Source organism: Triticum urartu, chromosome 7A, assembly GCF_056163025.1.
Source record: "Triticum urartu cultivar PI428250 chromosome 7A, HENAU_Tu73, whole genome shotgun sequence".
In the NCBI taxonomy this organism is placed as follows: domain Eukaryota; kingdom Viridiplantae; phylum Streptophyta; class Magnoliopsida; order Poales; family Poaceae; genus Triticum; species Triticum urartu.
Genome location: NC_141879.1, coordinates 656,488,314 through 656,505,591, shown reverse-complemented (window position 1 = coordinate 656,505,591; position 17,278 = coordinate 656,488,314). Strand labels below are relative to the sequence as shown.

Below are 17,278 nucleotides of genomic sequence, written 5' to 3'. Positions count from 1 at the left end.
TAAACCCTAGCCAGCACGGCCTCGTCAACGCCGCCGTGGCCAGCACCGGCTCATCCGCGTTCCCTCGGATGGTGCTGCCCGACTCGCCCCGCGCGTCGGCTTGCAACCCGATGCCCGGCTTCCACGTGTACCCGTAGGCCTCCCGCGTCTCCGGGGAGTGCTCGCCCGACGTGAGCGTGGTGGCGCCTTCCACGTCTGCGCCCGCGCCCATCGACCTCAACGTCACACCGGTGACCAGTGGCTCGTCATCGGGAGGCGCGAGGGAACGCGCGAGGCAGATGTCGTCCGACGTGCTACCGGACACCCGCAACCTGTTCGAGGGAATGCCGGCCGCCGGCGACGAGGAATACATGCAGAACCTCATCTTCGAGGGCGGTGCGCCGGCCGCTGGCTACGATCCCGACGAGACACAAAGCCAGGACGGCCGCGGGGCATTCACGCCGACCGCTGGCTATGATCACGATCAGGCGGCTTTCATGCGTGATCAGGTCGGCCTGGACCTGGACGGCTTCACTTGACCACGAGTTTCCGGACGACTACAGACAAGAGAAAGAGGACGAGTGCGGCATCGAAGTGAAGCCTTTGTTCGGGTCCCACCCCTTTTTGTGGCTGGCATGTGTGCCGGCCGCTGCGAGTGCGCCAACATGAAATGAACTGCGGTGATTTTTTTTAAAGCTGCAATGTATGTCGGTGTTGACATGGTGTGGACATGAAATGGGTCGGCGCGTTGGGCGCACTGCCGACCCAAATGCAAAACTGGGCGGAAGCCGGGCGGGCGGGCGGCCGACCCAAACGGACGGTGCGTTGGAGTTGCTCTTACCACGATCACTTATGTATGACTACTCCGCTAGAGTTGCTCTCAGCCGTCCCTAATTTCAGGCGTACACGTCCGTGGTCTGATTGCACGATGGCGTGCCCATGCCCGTGCCCGTGCGTGAGTTGGCACGATGGACAGCACTGGCCAAGTGTCCGCCCGCCCGCCCGCTTGTCAGCTGCCACCGCGTGACACCTCCCTCCTTCCCTCCCACCCTTTCCAATTTCCCTCCCCTCCCCTTCCCGCCCCGTTTTCCCTCCACCAAACCCCAATATATCCCCACCCCGCTCCCCTCTCCCTCAACCTCCCCCCGCACCAAGAACGCGCGCCCAAATCCACTACCTCCGAGATCCTCCCGCGCCCCCGTCCAGCCGCCCTCCGGATCCGCCCCGCCCTCGCGCATGGCGCACCCGGCCGCGGACCGCCGCCTCCGCTCACCGCAGCGCTGCGACCACGAGCACCACGGCCGCTTCCTCCGCCCCGGCGCGCTCGCCAGGCTCCGCGACTCCAAGATCGTCGCCCGCTCCCTCCGCTCCGCCGCCTCCGCGCGCCTCCTCCCGCCCTCCTCGCCCTCTCCCCCGTCGCCCGCGCCGGCCGCGGGCGCCTTGCCGCACTTCTTCGGGGGCGCGCGGGGCGGCATGCGGTACCCGCTCCGGAAGAAGCTCGCCGCCGCCCGCGGCGTCGTGTTCCTGCCCCCCCCGCCCGTGTCGCCGGGCGCCCTGGAGGCCTTCCTCGGCGCCTTCGCCGCCGCGCCGCCCGAGCTCCTCGCCGCGCACTGATAGGCCGGCCGGTCGACTCCTGTGCCGCTGGCCACTGCTGCTGCGGGATGCTTTCGCGGCGGCGCAGTCGGAGCTGGATGCTGCCGCCCACTGAAGACCAACTGCTGTGCCGCTCGGCTTCGGTAGATCTGTGTAGATGCTTCTTTCTTTTCCTTTTAGGAGCTGCAACTTTTTTCAAGATGTAGGAAGTGCAACCTTGGGAGTACTAGTAGAAAATATCTGTGTAATCTTTTATGTAAAAAAACAAAGAAATCTGTGGTCTTGATCTCTGAATAATCTTGTGTAATGCTTGGATCCTCATCTCTGATTGCTCTACCAAAATTGCTCCATCAAGCATATGTACCAATGTACACATAATTAAACATCGCAAGCACAAAGCTCTACAAAACTGCTTCAGTTTTCATTTAGTTGGATACATCGATGCCGCCACCGTGCTCCTGATATGATGCAGCTGTTCATTTGTTACACAACACAAAATTCCTTCCCTTGTTTTTCTTTCTGTGGAATTTCTTCCCTTGTGTTTAGACAACCACTGATACATACAACACCCCAAAACAACACAAGGACCATCATCGCTAGCCCTTGCTTAGGTATTTACTCGCAAGCGCAATAGACTTGGCGTCGATATCATTCATCAAGTAATCCCTTTCAGCACGGCGTCGGTGCTGCCTCTCCCTCCTGGCCCTCTTCGGCGCCAGCCTCGCGTCCCTCTCCACATACGCTAGCCTAAACCTCTCCGCGATCGGTATTTCAGGCGGAGCGTTTGGGTGAGGTGGAGCAGCAGCAGCTCTTCGAGGGGCAGCAGAAACCGCCCATGTTTTTGGATCAATATCTTCCACCACGGAATGGTCTAGTGGTATGCTTGCCAATGCTTCACTTGGGGTCTTGGATCCACCGAGGTCAAGAAGTGATGGCTTCGGGTTGACGATAACACGAGGACATTCTAAGGCGAGAATTTCCTTCGAGTTATCATCTATCTTGGGCTATAACAAGACACACAAAAGATGAAACATAAGGGGTACATTAATTGATTGTGAAATGCAAATATCATCATTCAGAGACGAGAGAACTTGCATGCTTACCCAAACTAGCCATCTTAAAGACTGTGCGCCACTGCCAAAATCTACTGCTTCAAGCTCCTCCCATGAGTCCTCTTCAAGGGTATTCAGTTTGGGTTTCAGGAGATTGACACACCCACGGGCAGTGAATTCGCTTCTTGGACAGCCTCTGCAATAATGGGATTTAAGCCTTTTTCATATCCTGCTACGCGGAATATTATGCAGTCAAATTGAAAGCTACAATAACCGTTAGCAGGGAGAGAGAGAGAGAGAGAGAGAGAGAGAGAGAGCAAATAACAACTACCTACCAAGGTTTGAACTAGTTACGCATGTAGGACAATCTATTTTTCAATTCCAAACTGCATACATTTCATTTTAGCAACTTAATGTTTACAGAGAACACACACGGTGCATGACAACGTAATTACATATTGACAATTGACATCAAATCCAATGAATCATTTTTCTCTTTTGCTAATTGTCAGTTACACATGAAGAACAAGCTAATTTTAAGTTCCAAATTGCATACGTTTGATTTCAGCAACTCCAACACTCGAAATTTAAAGCCCTGCATTTGCAAGTTTCATGGGACTGAATTCAACCATGTTACAGCCTTACAGGTAGGAATTGACCAGTGCACTGCACCCACATACTTGACTTATCCAGAAAGAATAGATGCAAAAACATGGCAATCACAGGCAACCAGATGATATAAGTTACCCTCAAGCCTAAGGACCAGAGAAGTAAAACATCGCTATAATAAATAAACTATAAAGTAACCCAAAGCTTGCAGATGCATTTAATTGGGGGGTCATACCCGCATCTTAATATCTCCAGGGATGGGCAGTGGCATATAATTTCTGAAACGGCAGCAGCACTTATTTTTTCACATCGACTGCAAAGGAAGATATGTCATAAATATAATGCAACCATGAACTAGACTGTCTGTTTAGCTTTCACAAAATAATAGCTGACATAGAGCACCGAAGCTTACCTAATATCAACTGCCCATAAGTTACTACAAGTATGTGCCACAGTAGCCAGGCCAACATCAGTAACCTCAGACCCAGATATATCTAGGATCTTCCAGGAGCTATCAACAAGAGAAACCAGAACATCATCATTCAGTAATCTTCTCCTCCTTGCGACAGACATAATTGCCAACTGTATCATAGAATTAACTCACTTATTACTGTTACATCTTACATGTATAGGTATGAGCAGATAACTAGATAATAGCAGTGTGTTGAGGATATGCAGTAAATACACCATCAATATTTCACTAATACCGAAACTGGCACTTGAACTGAACATCAGACAGAACATATTGGATTTGCTATTAGCTACTATTCTATAAGCAAGACATCAAATAGTAATAATAATCTCATGTCAAACAATCTTTCCCTAACTGTTGGCCAATACTCGAATCTTGCTGCGTTCGCTTCTAAAGTTCCTAATTTCAAGGTCTATGTCTTCTGTGCTATTTACCTCATCAAGATTCACGATTCCACATCATGGAAAGAAAGCAAAATATAGATTTAAGTGTTGCTTGAATACATTTCCATGTCTGAAGTATTACAAATAAAGCAGAAAGAGACTGTACTATGTAGCAGAAGAAATCGGCATTTCAACCCACCGTCTAAAAGGAATAACAGGGGGGAGAGTGTAACCTAATAGTACTGGCAGGCACAAGGTTCTTGTGGTTGACATCATGGGTTCAAGCCCCCATTCTGATGATCTCCTTCAAGAATACATACATTGTTCCTCCTACTTTCCATAGTTTTTGTTTGATTATAAGTCTAATACTACCTAGACGAACAGAACATTTTCCCCAATGGCTTACTTTCTAAATTTACTGGGTTTCAACTAATAGTAAAATGAACTAGCTAATTAAGTAATTACAAATCTGAGTACAGAGTGCATTCGGCATTAAGGCAAGAACGCTGACCACAGATCCAAATAGGTACCTTTATGTGTGGTGGGAAGAAGGCAGTAAATTCAGAAATATCATTGATAATATCTTCAAGATGCTGACCGAGGACGCCAATGCACAAACTAACCAATTTCCTAGGCCTGGCCTTCTTCATGGGAGAATCTGAATTAGTTCAAATTCAAAATTTATCACTTTGCAGATAATAAATCAAATTCACAGTACAACCTAAAATAACAAGAAACAGAACTCAGTTGTTCCAATCCATATGCGACTGGATTAAGGTCAACGTCAATGAATTAACTCAATCCCTGAAGCAACTAGTTGGAACTTGCAAGCGCATGTACTCTACTACCCTAGCAACAGGGGAATCCCGCAGTTCTTGTTGGTTGCTGCAAGATGAAACTTATTAAGCGTTCCGCCTAGCCACTAATGGAACAATCGAACTGAATCTTCAACCACATCCATTGCACCTTCCCTTGAGAACAATGCCCTCGTCTGTTTTACCATCTCAGAAAGTTGACGATCTATTTTCCTATCCCAGGCTGAGCAATTAACACAAACATCCCATGTTCACAGCTAGAAAGCAGAAACATCCCATCTCTACAAAAAAGATAGCGCAGTTTTAAAAAAGAAGATAGCACGGACTCTGATTATGCAGACCCTAAGCGCGCTTTTTATTATAAACCAATGAATGATATGCAACCATGACTGACAGCACATAGAACACATGATTTAAGGAAACCATGGATTACAGGGAAGAGGAACAGGGAGCTCACAGAAGCTGGCCGCTGGCGGCGTGCTCGCGGGCTTCCGGCGCGGCGTGACCTGGACGCCGCTGAACGACGCCGCGAGCTCCGCGACCACCGACTTCCCCTTCTCCATCGCCTGTCAAACCCTTGGTACCCGGGGAGGGCTAGGGCGAGGGTAGCCGGGGCGGAGGCGGTGCGGGGTGGGGTGGGCGCTCGCGCGGCGCTGCGGCCGTCGGGGGAGGAGCACGGGGGAGCCGACGGGGAGAGGCGGCGGGGCGGCGCGAGAGGAAGCCGGCGGGGGCGGGGGCGGGGCGGGGAATCGGGAGCTAGGGAGGCGGCTCTCCCAGGGGCCAGGGATGAGACCGAGACCAGAAAGAAAACGGTTCGGCCTCCTCCTCCTTCCTCCCTTCCTCGAGCCCCGACCCCTTCTCCCCCCTCCGCCGCGGCCGCCCCCGGCCCCCGCCCGCCTCCGAGATCCGGCCTCCTCCGTCCTCGGTGACATCCAGCTCTGCCCGAGATCCGACGCCAGTTCGTCCACAGGCTGATCCACCGCCGCGTCACGACAACGGGCCCCGCCGCAAACGAGCAATGGACCGAGTCGGCAGCGGCGAGAAGCACCTCGAGGACTGCACCGTCGCCAAGTTAGTCACTCGGCTCTCCCTCCCCTGCGTCCAACCTTGTGATTCTCGCTGCCGCTTCGGTCGCGGTCGATGTAGTAGTGCTTATCTAGGTCTGGGCTTCGCGGGCGCCCGCTAGGTGTTCGTTGAAATGCTCGAACGCCAGGAATTCCCCACTCGTTTCTGTTTTTCTGTTTGATTGAGGGGCAGAGACGTCAGAATGGCACAGACCTATGTCGTTGCCTGTTGATATGGTATTTCTTGATCCATGCTATGAGGCCACAAAGTACTGTAAAATCAGAAATGGTGTCACATTCACGAAACCTGAGCTTATGGACATGGTATGATGTAACTTTTCCCCCATAGTAACTCATAGATGTGAATGTGATTTGGGCATTAAGCACACTAGGCCTTCAGTTGCTCTACTGTCATGTTCCTCAACCATCACCCTTTTTTTTGGTACAATCCTGTGAGATGTGCAGGCCATATTAAAATAATGAATTGTGTAAACAGTGTGCAATTGAAAGTCCCTTGAACATGGGCTTTGGATTTGTAGACTTTTGCTTGGAATATGTGAGATGATGAACTTACCGTATACTAAAGTTAGCACCAATAAATGGCATGTTTAGATTCGTACACTTTGCAGATGTATGTCTAGAAAAGGATAGGCTATAACCGCTAAGGGTTTGTTGAAATCCTTGAACGCCAGGAATTCCCCACTCTTTTACGTTTTTCCTTTGATCCTTTGATAGACAGAGACGGAATGGCACAAACCCACTTCACACCTTTTGCCGAGTGGCGGGGATTTAGCAGTTGCATTATGTCTAGTTCCCTGCTGCTGGGATAGTATTTCTTGATACATGCTATAAGGTCCCAAAATATGTACAATTAAAAATGGTATCGGATTCATGAAACATGAACTTATGGACATGGCATGTTGTAACTTTTTTCCCATAGTAACTCATACTCCGGTTACTATGAGTTTTGGGCATTAAGCAAACCATGCCTCCGGTTACTCTAGTGTCATATTTCTTAACCATAGCTGAAATTTCCTGTTACATTCTTTCTGCGAGATGTGCACTGGCATATGGTCATATGCTATTGGGGTGTGCACGGCCATGTTAGAATAATGAATTGTGTAAACAGGGCGCAGTTAAAAGTCCAGTGAACATGCGCTGTAGATTTGTACACTTTGCTTCGAATATGTGAGATGACAAAGTTACCGTGTACTAAAGTTAGCACCAATAAATGATATGTGTAGAATTGTAAACTTTGCAGATATATATGTCTAGAAAAAGAGCAGTTCTTTAGGCAGCACTTTGCTTGGAACATGTTATGCTGATACAGTTCCGCACGTGCATGCAGTGCCCTCGGAACTTGGGTCTTCTCTGTTGCTGGTGCTCTCCTTGCCATTCCTGTGGGCATAAAGAGGAAGTCCTTCGCTCCGCTGGTGTTCTTCGGCACTACTGGAACTATGCTTGACATCATCATGGGCATTAGCCAGTGTGAGAGGGAGCATGCTGAGCGGCAGATGAAGCTTTTAGAAGCGCAAAACCTTGCAATGAATGCTTCAGTAGATGGTGAAAGCTTGACTGATAAGTGAAATGTGTCCTGGTGTGAGTTTTTTTTGTTCACAACTCCTGAGTTTAAATGTCATGATCCTTTGGAAACATTGTTGTTCTTCCTATTTCCAAATAATGTGTACTGAAGCAATGATCAGTGTGAGTCAGTGTTAGTCAAGATGACAATGGCCATGTGAGTCCCTAATGTGTTCTTGGGGTCGATGGCATGTGATTATGTTGGACTAACGATTTAATTGAGAATATTATGCAAATATTTAGTCCAATGGGTCAGGGCCCATCATCGCTTGTTAATCCAATTTTCTTTCTTTTTTGTCCTTTCCAGGTTTTAAGGGTGTGTTTTATCTGGTTTTTCTTCTAGGGTTTTCTTTTTATTTTCAGTTTTCTTTCGGGTTTTTTCTTTGTCTTTCGGTTCTTCCAAGTTTTTTCTTTCTTTCTTTTTTCTTTTCATCTATACAACATTTTTCGCTCATGAACACTTCTTAAAAATACACAATGAATAATTTGAAATTCATGATGAACATTTTTTTTAATACACAATGAATATTTTATTTTCATCTATAATATTTTCCGCGCGCAAACATTTCAGTATTTAAACTTGCTTCAAGATTATTTTTAAGAATCCCTAAATTTTTTTAAGAATATATTCCCGAAATGTTTTAAGTTTTTTCTATCTATGAAAATAAAATTATGAATATTGTGTCCGTAAAAAAATATGAATATTGTGGTGTTCGGGCCGTGCCAGAATCCAGCCCACGTGGGGACAGCTAACCCGCACCGACCCAAGCCCAGGCCGCTCAAAAACACAACGAATGTGACAAATTTTCTCTCAAAAGAAAAAATCAAGCTCCCGTCGAAAAGAAGAAAGGAAAAAACACAGCTCTCACACCCCGCCTCGGCCGCGTCTAAAACCCTAGCCCCCGCCGCCGGCGAGCGACGAGATGATGGACCAGCGGTGGCGCCCGACGGTGAACGAGCGGGAGTTCATCGAGCAGGCCCTCCAGTCGGACCTCCGCGTCGACGGCCGCCGCCCCTTCGACTTCCGCAAGCTCACAATCTCCTTCGGCAGGTACCTCGACTCGATCCCCTCCTCCCCCTCCCCCTTCTCCTTCCGCGGCCGACTGTTTGAGCTCAGGTGGCTTCTCGGCTCGCGCGCGCATCAATGTGTGGCTGAGGTCGCCGTTGGAATCTGCAGGGAGGACGGCTCCGCGGAGGTGCTGCTCGGCGAGACGTGCGTGATGGGCTATGTGACCGCCCAATTGGTCCCGCCGTACAAGGACAGGCCGAACGAGGGCACGCTCGCCATATTCACCGAGTTCTCGCCCATGGCTGATCCCGCCTTTGAGCCGGGGCGGCCCGGGGAAGCGGCGATTGAGCTGGGTCGTGTCATCGATCGTGGCCTAAGGTGGTCTCCGGATGGTTGTTTGGTAGTAGTATTTCTTTTTGTCAGAGAGTTGAAGTGTGGAGTTTAATTCGGATTCACTTCTGGTCGGTGCGTTGTTGCAGGGAGAGCAGAGCCGTGGATATGGAATCCTTGTGTGTTGTTGCGGGGAAGCATGTCTGGGCGGTGCGCGTTGACCTTCACATTCTGGACAATGGGGGGTATGGGTTGTATATTGCCTACTGATGTAATGTAATTAATGAGTGAATGCTTCTGGGTAGAGTGCTAACCGCGTGGAATGATATGGATGTATCTCTCAGGAATCTCATCGATGCAGCTAACATCACTGCATTGGCAGCTTTGTCTACATTCCGGAGGCCTGAATGCACGGTTGGTGGGGATGATGGTCAGCAAGTCACAGTACATGACCCTGAGGTACCTATATAAGGTTATTGTATATGCTCCAGTTTGTCGTGTCGCTATAACGAGAAGTAGCAAATTTGTATGACTTACAGAGCTTCCTGTTATACATTATCACAAACACAACCCTGTTATTAACTATCACATGCTGGTCCTGTCGTTTACACTGCCATGAAATTTGTCTTATGTATTTATCTTTAATGTATTTTACAGGTCATGGATCCACTTCCCCTAACAATTCATCATCTCCCCATAGCTGTAACCTTTGCATATTTTGGTGACGGTAATATCATGGTATATTTCGAAACATGAAGGGCGTGTTGTTACCAATCATCTTGTTGCTCTCATCTTCTCATGACAGTCTTTGGCTGATTTTTTGTGTGTAGGTTATCGATCCAACATACAAGGAAGAAGCTGTTATGGGAGGAAGGATGACAGCTACGGTTAACTCGAATGGTGATGTCTGTGCCATTCAGAAAGCTGGTGGAGAGGGTGTCATGTCAAGTGTTATCATGCAGTGTTTAAGGATTGCTTCGGTTAAAGCTGCTGATATCACAAGCAAAATAAAGACCAAGGTGAGGCAAGCTGCATCACTATATGGCATTATAATTTGGATATCTGCTTTAATGTTCTATGAAATATGAAACTATAGCAGGGGTTGCCAATTGGGAATGTGGTTCATGAACTCTGTGTGGTTAACCACTCTGACATGTAAAGTGTTTAAGCCACCCACAAAGTTCCATACTGAAACCCCTATGTAACATAAAAAGGGAAACAAAACAATGATAGAAAGTTGACATTGTGCTGGTCAGGCACATGGACACTAGAAAGCACCGATATGGTAGCATCAGTCATGTCCCCGTGCAGTACATACGTAATGCAGGGATACGCCGGCATACGTGTATCCCCAAGTATCCTTTTTGAGGGTTATAAAAAGTCCTAGGCGTTAATTGTGTCTTTTGCCACCTTTCTGACCAAAGCGCACATTAACCGCATTAAGCGCTAGGCGTTTTGCTAGCGCCTATGCCTTTTTCCGATTTAAAAGAAATAAAATAAATAGCGATAGGCTGGGACACTGGGCAGATACGGCTGTGATATGGGCAGGAGGGAGATGGGAACGGTGGCCGCTGGTGACGAAGAAGATCCAGGCGGGGATGAAGTTGTGAAGGCGGCTGCCAACAAAGAAGAAGCTCTGGGCAGGGAGAAAGATGGGGGCTGGGCCACCAGCGAAGAAGATTCAAGCGGAGAGGAAGATGGGGACAGAAGCGACCGACGAGCAAGAAGGTACATGCGGCGGTGCAGTCGTTTTCTCCTGCTCTGCAGCGCTCGGGCAGCTGGAGCAAGGGGAGGCAGATTGAGAATGGGAAAGGATGGAGGAGCTGACTTAGTCTAGAGTTTCTGAAATTGGGCTGTATTACGTATGCACTGCTCAAAGTCCTTCATTAATGAAATTGTCACAACGTATCTTTAGTACTCAACTTAAAATATCTCTTGAAAAATTATCATTTAATCTTTGTTATACAATCAAGCTAAATATTTATATACTTGGACGTATCCCAGTGTCTGTATATCCGATTATCTGTATCTGTGCTTCTTAGCGTGGCCGTGCCATCTCTGCCACGGCCCTGGTTAACACACCCATCTGCTACCAAATTTACCCTATTTTGGCTTCTTGCTGGTTCATCTCAAAGTAGCAAATCAAACCCCTGGATCAATCCATCGGCATGTGTGTTCAACGGCTCTTTGAATGAGCCTGGTGCATAGAAATCATGTGTTTCTGAACTTTGTTCTGTTTTCATGATCAGATATGCATGTCATTCTAAGGATCAAAACCCATGCTATTCTTTTGTGTTCAGGTTGATAAGTACACTACTGATAAGGCACTGCAGAAAGTAAAGCGTACTCCAGCAATAGTTGCTAAAGAAGTTAACGTTCCTGATGTCGCTATGAAGGAGAGCATGCATAGTGCAATGGAAAACCAAACCTCGAAGGCACCCAATGATGATCAGCAGATAAGTGAAGGTGATGACAATCATCAAAATACAAAAATGATTTCAACCTTGACTGCAGACCGAATTGTTAAACACAAACAAACATCCACGTTCGTTGGTGGCCCATCAAATTAGTAGCTACTGGAGTGCTGCACTTCTCTAAATCCGAGCATTGAATAGTCGCTTGATATAAGTTTTGCCAACCACCCTGATTTCTGCAATGTAGGGATCCATACTCCAAAGGAGTTTCATTAAGCTCCCTCAGAATCTCTCGGTTGCCTGGTACCATGAATTGTGTTTGCCTGTTATATTTTCATTTTTTTGTCTAGTTGCATTTTCTGAGTGCTTACTACCTATAATGAATTTCCCGAACATCGGGTTCAAGCTTCAGTTTTCAATTCTAGTCCTCACTAGCCATGAAATATGATAATAGTAAAAGTGCTGAAACATGTGTTCCATATGTTAAGCATGCTTCGGCTGAGTTAACTAATTCTGGAAAAAATATCTCTTAACTGGACAAGAACGATTCTTTGTTATGACATGCATACACATGTTTCTGAATTCTGGAAATTCTCCTTGCAATATGCAGATTCACCAGCTGTAGCAAATGACAAAAAGCATGAGGATGTCGAGCCAGTGTTGATTGAATCTAATCCAGAGGTGAAAAGTGTGTCAAATTCTGGAAGTGCTGGAGAGTCAGATGAGGTCAAGGAAAGCAGATCACCGGAGAGTCTAGTAGATGCTGTCAAACCAAAACATAAAAGGAAGAAGAAACAACATGGCAAGAGTTAGATTGACTGTAGCCTTAAAGTCTTAACTGCATGATGGTTGCAGACACAGTTAGTTAGCTTTCTTATTCTCTTGATGTGCACATGCTACAGTGGTACATTATTAAATTTTAAGCAACGAGTAATAGTGCTATCCTTTGCTATGCCATCATTCCTATAGTTTCTGATTGCGCCTCCTCGTGCCGTCTTCTCTTCGTCATCTTTTTCTTGTCCTGCGTTTCTTGCTTGGCTTTTTTGCCCTGTATTTTTGGTGAACTGAGTTTTGGATCCACAAATATTCAGTGGTCAGACAAAAAACTAAATTCCATGCATAACCCGATTGCTTTTTTTTTTACATATTTGAATGGATATTTGAAAAGGTTTTAACATTTTGGGTCCCAAAATTGCATAACCGTATTGTAGAAAGTCTCAACTGTTCCAATTATTCGTTGAAAACATAGGGAAGCCAAAAAAATCCAACACTTGAATTGGAAAAATGAAAGGAAAAAATTAACATTTTGTCCATGATAGTTGTTCCCATTTATTTTTAAAAAATGCAATGGGACTCTGGCATTATTTCCCAATTCTTCCTCTTCGGAAGAAGACCATCAAAGATAGCATACCAAATGTTCCTGTTTAGTAGAAAATCATGATGACAGTACAAGAGCAACCATGCAAAGATGTACTCCCTCCGTTTCTAAATATAAGTCTTTCTAGAGATTTCATTAAATGGACTACATTCGGAACAAAATAAATGAATCTACACTTAAAATGCATCTATATACATCCGTATGTGGTTCATAATGGAATCTCTACAAAGACTTATATTTAGGAACGTAGGGAGTAATGATTAATTTAATACATTACAACATGCATTCTTTTTCAAATAAATTGAAAATGTGAAGTACCACGAGAACATACGATAGTTCAAAGAATAGGTAGATGACATATCTTAAAAATTGGAAGATAGAACCATACGATAGCATATACTCCCTCGGTTCTTAATAAATACAAGGTGTATTGATTTTTTTAAGTCAAACGTTGTCCACATTTGACCAACTTTACAGCAAAATATATAAGTATTTGCAATAGTAATATATAAAATATATTTCATGGTGAATCTAGTGATAATGATTCGGTATTCTAGATATCGATATTTTTGTCTATAAACTTGGTCAAATTTAGAGAAGTTTGACTTTTTGGAAAAAACAATACACCTTATGTTTAGAAACGGAGGGAGTAGGTAATATAAATAGGTCCTTTCCATGAGAATTGTCTAGGTGCTACTCTCCCGAAAGAACACATGGTAAATCTTATCTAGGATCCTCCAGATCGCTTCACCCTTTGACTCGCTTTCCGAGAATACATTTTCAGATAATACAACTAATGCTTTTCCCCCAGTGCTTTCCACCGAAGCAGTGGAGATCGATGTTGATGAAGGCGACTCCCCCCCCCCCCCACCCCCACGGGGTTAAGTCACAGGCACGAGACCCCAGAGGAGAGGATCCATGTGGGGCCCACATGCCAGCATCTGCAAGGTGTATGGGCCTTGTGGGGCTCCTCTTGGATGGCCTTCCTGCACTGGTTTTCTTTCAGTGGAAAGACTTCATCTCAATTTGCTCGAAATTTTTAGAAGTCTAGAGATAAGATTTTCCTATAACCAAAAACATTCAGGGCTCCTTTAATTCAAAGGAATTACATAGGATTTTTGGAGGGCTAGAATCCTTAGGATTTTTTCCTCTGGTTGTTCTTTGATTCAAAGGATTGAATCCTATAGGATTTTTTTCCTATGGAATCAAGTGTACTACATTTCAATGGAAATCAAGCATCCACTCCAATCTCTTTTTATAATTCCTTTGTTTTTCCTGTGGCATCAAACACTCTATGCTAATCCTATAGGATTCAAATGGACATGCCACTCAAATCATGTGTTTTCCCTATTCCTACGTTCTGAAAATCCTGCAAATCAAAGAGGGCCTCAAATTGGACCCACACTTTGTTAATATGTTAGTCTAGATAAACGATACAACAATACATATTTAATAATATTATAGCCTGAAAACTAAAGAAGTTACAAATATGTTAAGAACGTATCATATTCACCGTAAAAATGGTATGAAATAACTCACTAATCACTATGACTTGCCGGCACATAATTCTAGTCACTTATTGAAAAGAACTTTGATTGCAACACATCCACTTTGGGCGCGCGCTTGGGGGGGGGGGGGGGGGGGGGGACAAGTGGTCTCGCAGCCACTTTGGCCGCTACGAACTTTGAGGCAGTGACATTTGAAGTTAACTTTTTTTTCAGTGACATTTGAAGTTAACTTTTTTCGACAAAAGATATATTATTTCCATTTTGAAATATTTGTCGTAATTTGTTCAACAAGATAAGATTTTCCCTAGATAAAATTACGATCATTCTTTTGGTAATACATGTTTTATGTGACATGAAATGGTGTAATAGATTCGTTCCAAAAGTGTTTACTTTTGATTTGATTTTGTATGACAAAGACATTATATTTCCATGTGATTTTTGGTAAAAGATGCCATATATATTTTCTGAAATGGATGGAGTATATGTGAATGCTTGATTCTATAAGCAAATGCTAAATTTTAGGAAAAAAACGATAAGTTTGCTGCCCTCTACAAGGATGAAATTAACTATTTTTTGGCTTTCATTTTGAGACATGACGAACATATTAAAATGCCAAACTAAGATATGCTTGTTTTATCGAATCTCTATATTTTACTCTTATGTACACGTATGGCGCTCGATCCAGATCTGAAGGCCTCCGTCTACTTCAACCAGGGCTGCTTCCGATGGTCCTGCTTTGGGCGGCCTTTGTCGCCGGAGTTGTACCTGTATGGCGGCTGGAGGTGGGAGGTGGCTCCGGAGAAATCCGAGGCCAGCAGTGTTGGTCACGACAGCGGCGACGCCCGAGGGCGCCGTACCCTTCTTGTAGGTGCCGTCCAGGTTGCCTCCTTCCCCTCTTCCTTCCACCCAGCTCGTATGTCGGGCGAAAGCCTAAATCCTTGCCGGATCGAGCGACAGCGGCGCTCCGGGCATCGTCACCCTCTTGGGGGTGTCGTTCGTGGTGAGCTTGGGGTGGATGTGATGCTTTGGTTGCTTGGCGGTGGATTGGTCTTCAGCAGCCCTGCCGGTCTCGGCGGAGCGGTGCTTCATCCTACTCATTGATGGTGGTGTATCTCGGTGGCGTGACACAGTGGAAATTCGGCGTCCGATGTGTGGCGATGGACTCGCGCAGGAGGACGAAGCTGTCTGGTGTCGTGGTGACGTCGATGGCTGAGTGGCCAGACAAGGTAGAAGCCTCAATTTGATCTGAAGAAGGACCTGTGGAAGATGGCGGCGACGACACGAGTACCGGATTGTGCCCCAGACCCGGTATGTGGCTCGGCTGGGGCTTCCGAATGTGTTTCGGCTTCCGACTTTTGATGTTAGGCTTAGGTGAGTGGTCTGGGTAGTGGCCCAGCTAGCACCCCTTCATCATTTTGGATAGAAGTAGCGGCATATGTTGCCAAGATGATGGATTCAGGCACACTGTTGTTATACTTTGTAAGGTCCTCGAGAATAATCAATAAAGTGGCCGTATGCATCTCCCAGATGCAGAGGCCGGGGGTCATCCTCCTTTTCTAAAAAAAGTAGCAAGGCTACCAACCACATGGATAAGCAATAATACATGTCATGCGAGCAAATTTATATACCATGCAAAATGCTGCCATGACCCAATAATCAATGGAACCAATTTGTTCAGAGTGGTCAAATAGATCCTCACCATTAGAGAACTTCAAAGAGGAGATTCAACCTTAATCTCTGGAAGCTACTGTCAAGGAAGTCGTTAGCCATCACCTTAATTTAATTTTAAAATAGGAAGGCCGAGATACAGTGGTGAAGACAGGACCCAGGCCGCGAGGCGGGGGGGGGGGGGGGGGCTTGGCCAATGTTGATCACTATTAATCATTGTAGCAATGTGGCAATGAAGCAGGCCCGAGGCCCGATGCTAGCCTGGCTCTGCCCCTGCCGAGATAGAAGTCGAAACCTAAGGACTCGGTCATATGGATATGAAAAATGCAAGATTTATGATCCTAACGGGAAAAGAGGGAAACATAAAAAGCGTCTTGCTCAATTGATTGGCTAGACTCTCGCATCGGCCACATAGAGGATTGACCATCACAGACTCAATCCAACTACGTGGAAACATCATAGGAGGAGACCTTATCGACGTATGTGAAGTTCCTCTATCACCTGTCCCCGCCTCCCCACGACGTTTTTCTTAGCTCAATATTACACCATGTTCCAAACGTCCATCTCTTCTTCATCAGTCTTTGTTTTTATTTGAAAATGGATCCACATATATTATAAAGGTTCACAAAAATTACATAGCACCACAAACATAATAAAATTACATCGAGGACCTTGCACCCCCGATGGCCACTACCACTGCCAGAACGAGTCGCTAACACACCACTTTCGTTGCTTCCCTATCGGAATCAACTTGACGTTGTCGATGACAGTTGTGTAAGTCTTCGTGCACGTGCTCCTAAAGGTAAACGCCCTAGAGCTGCACTCGTCTCCATTGGTCCCTTGAGTCCATCTGAAGCGTCTGCCACTAAATCTCGCTAGCACGAATGCACGACAAGAAACCCTAATTCAGCTCCCTAAAGAGAAGGCAATAATCTATACTAGAGCTCTGTCGACTCCATCCCGATGGACGAATTCGAGGAGGATGGAAGCCCGAAATACCATCTCGAAGATGAAGCGTCGCCATTCAATGGAACATCGCCTACTATAAAAAAACGCCGAAGCTAAACTACTGGCCAAAGCCGAGAGAACAGGATCCCCCTAGCCGCCACGGGCACTTGAGTGGTTGAATTGCATGCAGGTGGATCCATAGGCTCACCGGCGAAGCTTGGAAAAGATAAGCGCCTTAGTAGCCATAGACACGAGAGGCAAAGAGAAATCCTAACAACCACCGTTTCCTGTTGCGGACGAGTTAGACACAGGAGGCGATTAACGAACCAATCCTCTTCTTTATTAGTCGCTCCACTAGAGCACGACATTTACTTCCTGAACTTCCCTTCTTCCTCGTCTTGAACTCTTCTACCTGCGCGGTATGAGTCCAAGCAACCACGGTGCCCACCAAGCTCATTAAATATGACCAATTGGG

At 46.2% G+C, this 17,278-nt stretch overlaps 4 protein-coding genes across 4 annotated transcripts; 3 read left to right on the top strand and 1 right to left on the bottom strand.

Moving 5' to 3' along the window:
• Positions 1-1,095: 1,095 nt before the first annotated feature.
• Positions 1,096-1,893, top strand: LOC125525097 (uncharacterized). The gene has a single exon (XM_048690123.2). The coding sequence runs from the start codon at positions 1,216-1,218 to the stop codon at positions 1,591-1,593; it is 378 nt and encodes a 125-aa protein (XP_048546080.2). The 5' UTR covers positions 1,096-1,215; the 3' UTR covers positions 1,594-1,893.
• Positions 1,894-1,974: 81 nt separating this feature from the next.
• LOC125525096 (RNI-like superfamily protein) lies at positions 1,975-5,631 on the bottom strand. Its single transcript, XM_048690122.2, has 6 exons — positions 5,361-5,631; positions 4,619-4,746; positions 3,646-3,815; positions 3,469-3,546; positions 2,676-2,820; positions 1,975-2,576 (listed from the first exon to the last, which is right to left on the bottom strand). Exons 1-6 carry the CDS (start codon positions 5,464-5,466, stop codon positions 2,169-2,171), a joined length of 1,035 nt encoding a protein of 344 aa, XP_048546079.1. The 5' UTR covers positions 5,467-5,631; the 3' UTR covers positions 1,975-2,168.
• A 101-nt stretch (positions 5,632-5,732) lies between these two features.
• Positions 5,733-7,824, top strand: LOC125525098 (uncharacterized). The gene is made up of 2 exons (XM_048690125.2): positions 5,733-5,974; positions 7,316-7,824. The coding sequence occupies exons 1-2, from the start codon at positions 5,922-5,924 to the stop codon at positions 7,551-7,553; spliced, it is 291 nt and encodes a 96-aa protein (XP_048546082.1). The 5' UTR covers positions 5,733-5,921; the 3' UTR covers positions 7,554-7,824.
• Positions 7,825-8,358: 534 nt separating this feature from the next.
• Positions 8,359-12,258, top strand: LOC125525094 (exosome complex component RRP45A). Its single transcript, XM_048690120.2, has 8 exons — positions 8,359-8,599; positions 8,726-8,935; positions 9,037-9,132; positions 9,232-9,346; positions 9,545-9,625; positions 9,718-9,906; positions 11,188-11,353; positions 11,912-12,258. Exons 1-8 carry the CDS (start codon positions 8,472-8,474, stop codon positions 12,112-12,114), a joined length of 1,188 nt encoding a protein of 395 aa, XP_048546077.2. The 5' UTR covers positions 8,359-8,471; the 3' UTR covers positions 12,115-12,258.
• The last annotated feature ends 5,020 nt before the right edge of the window (positions 12,259-17,278 follow it).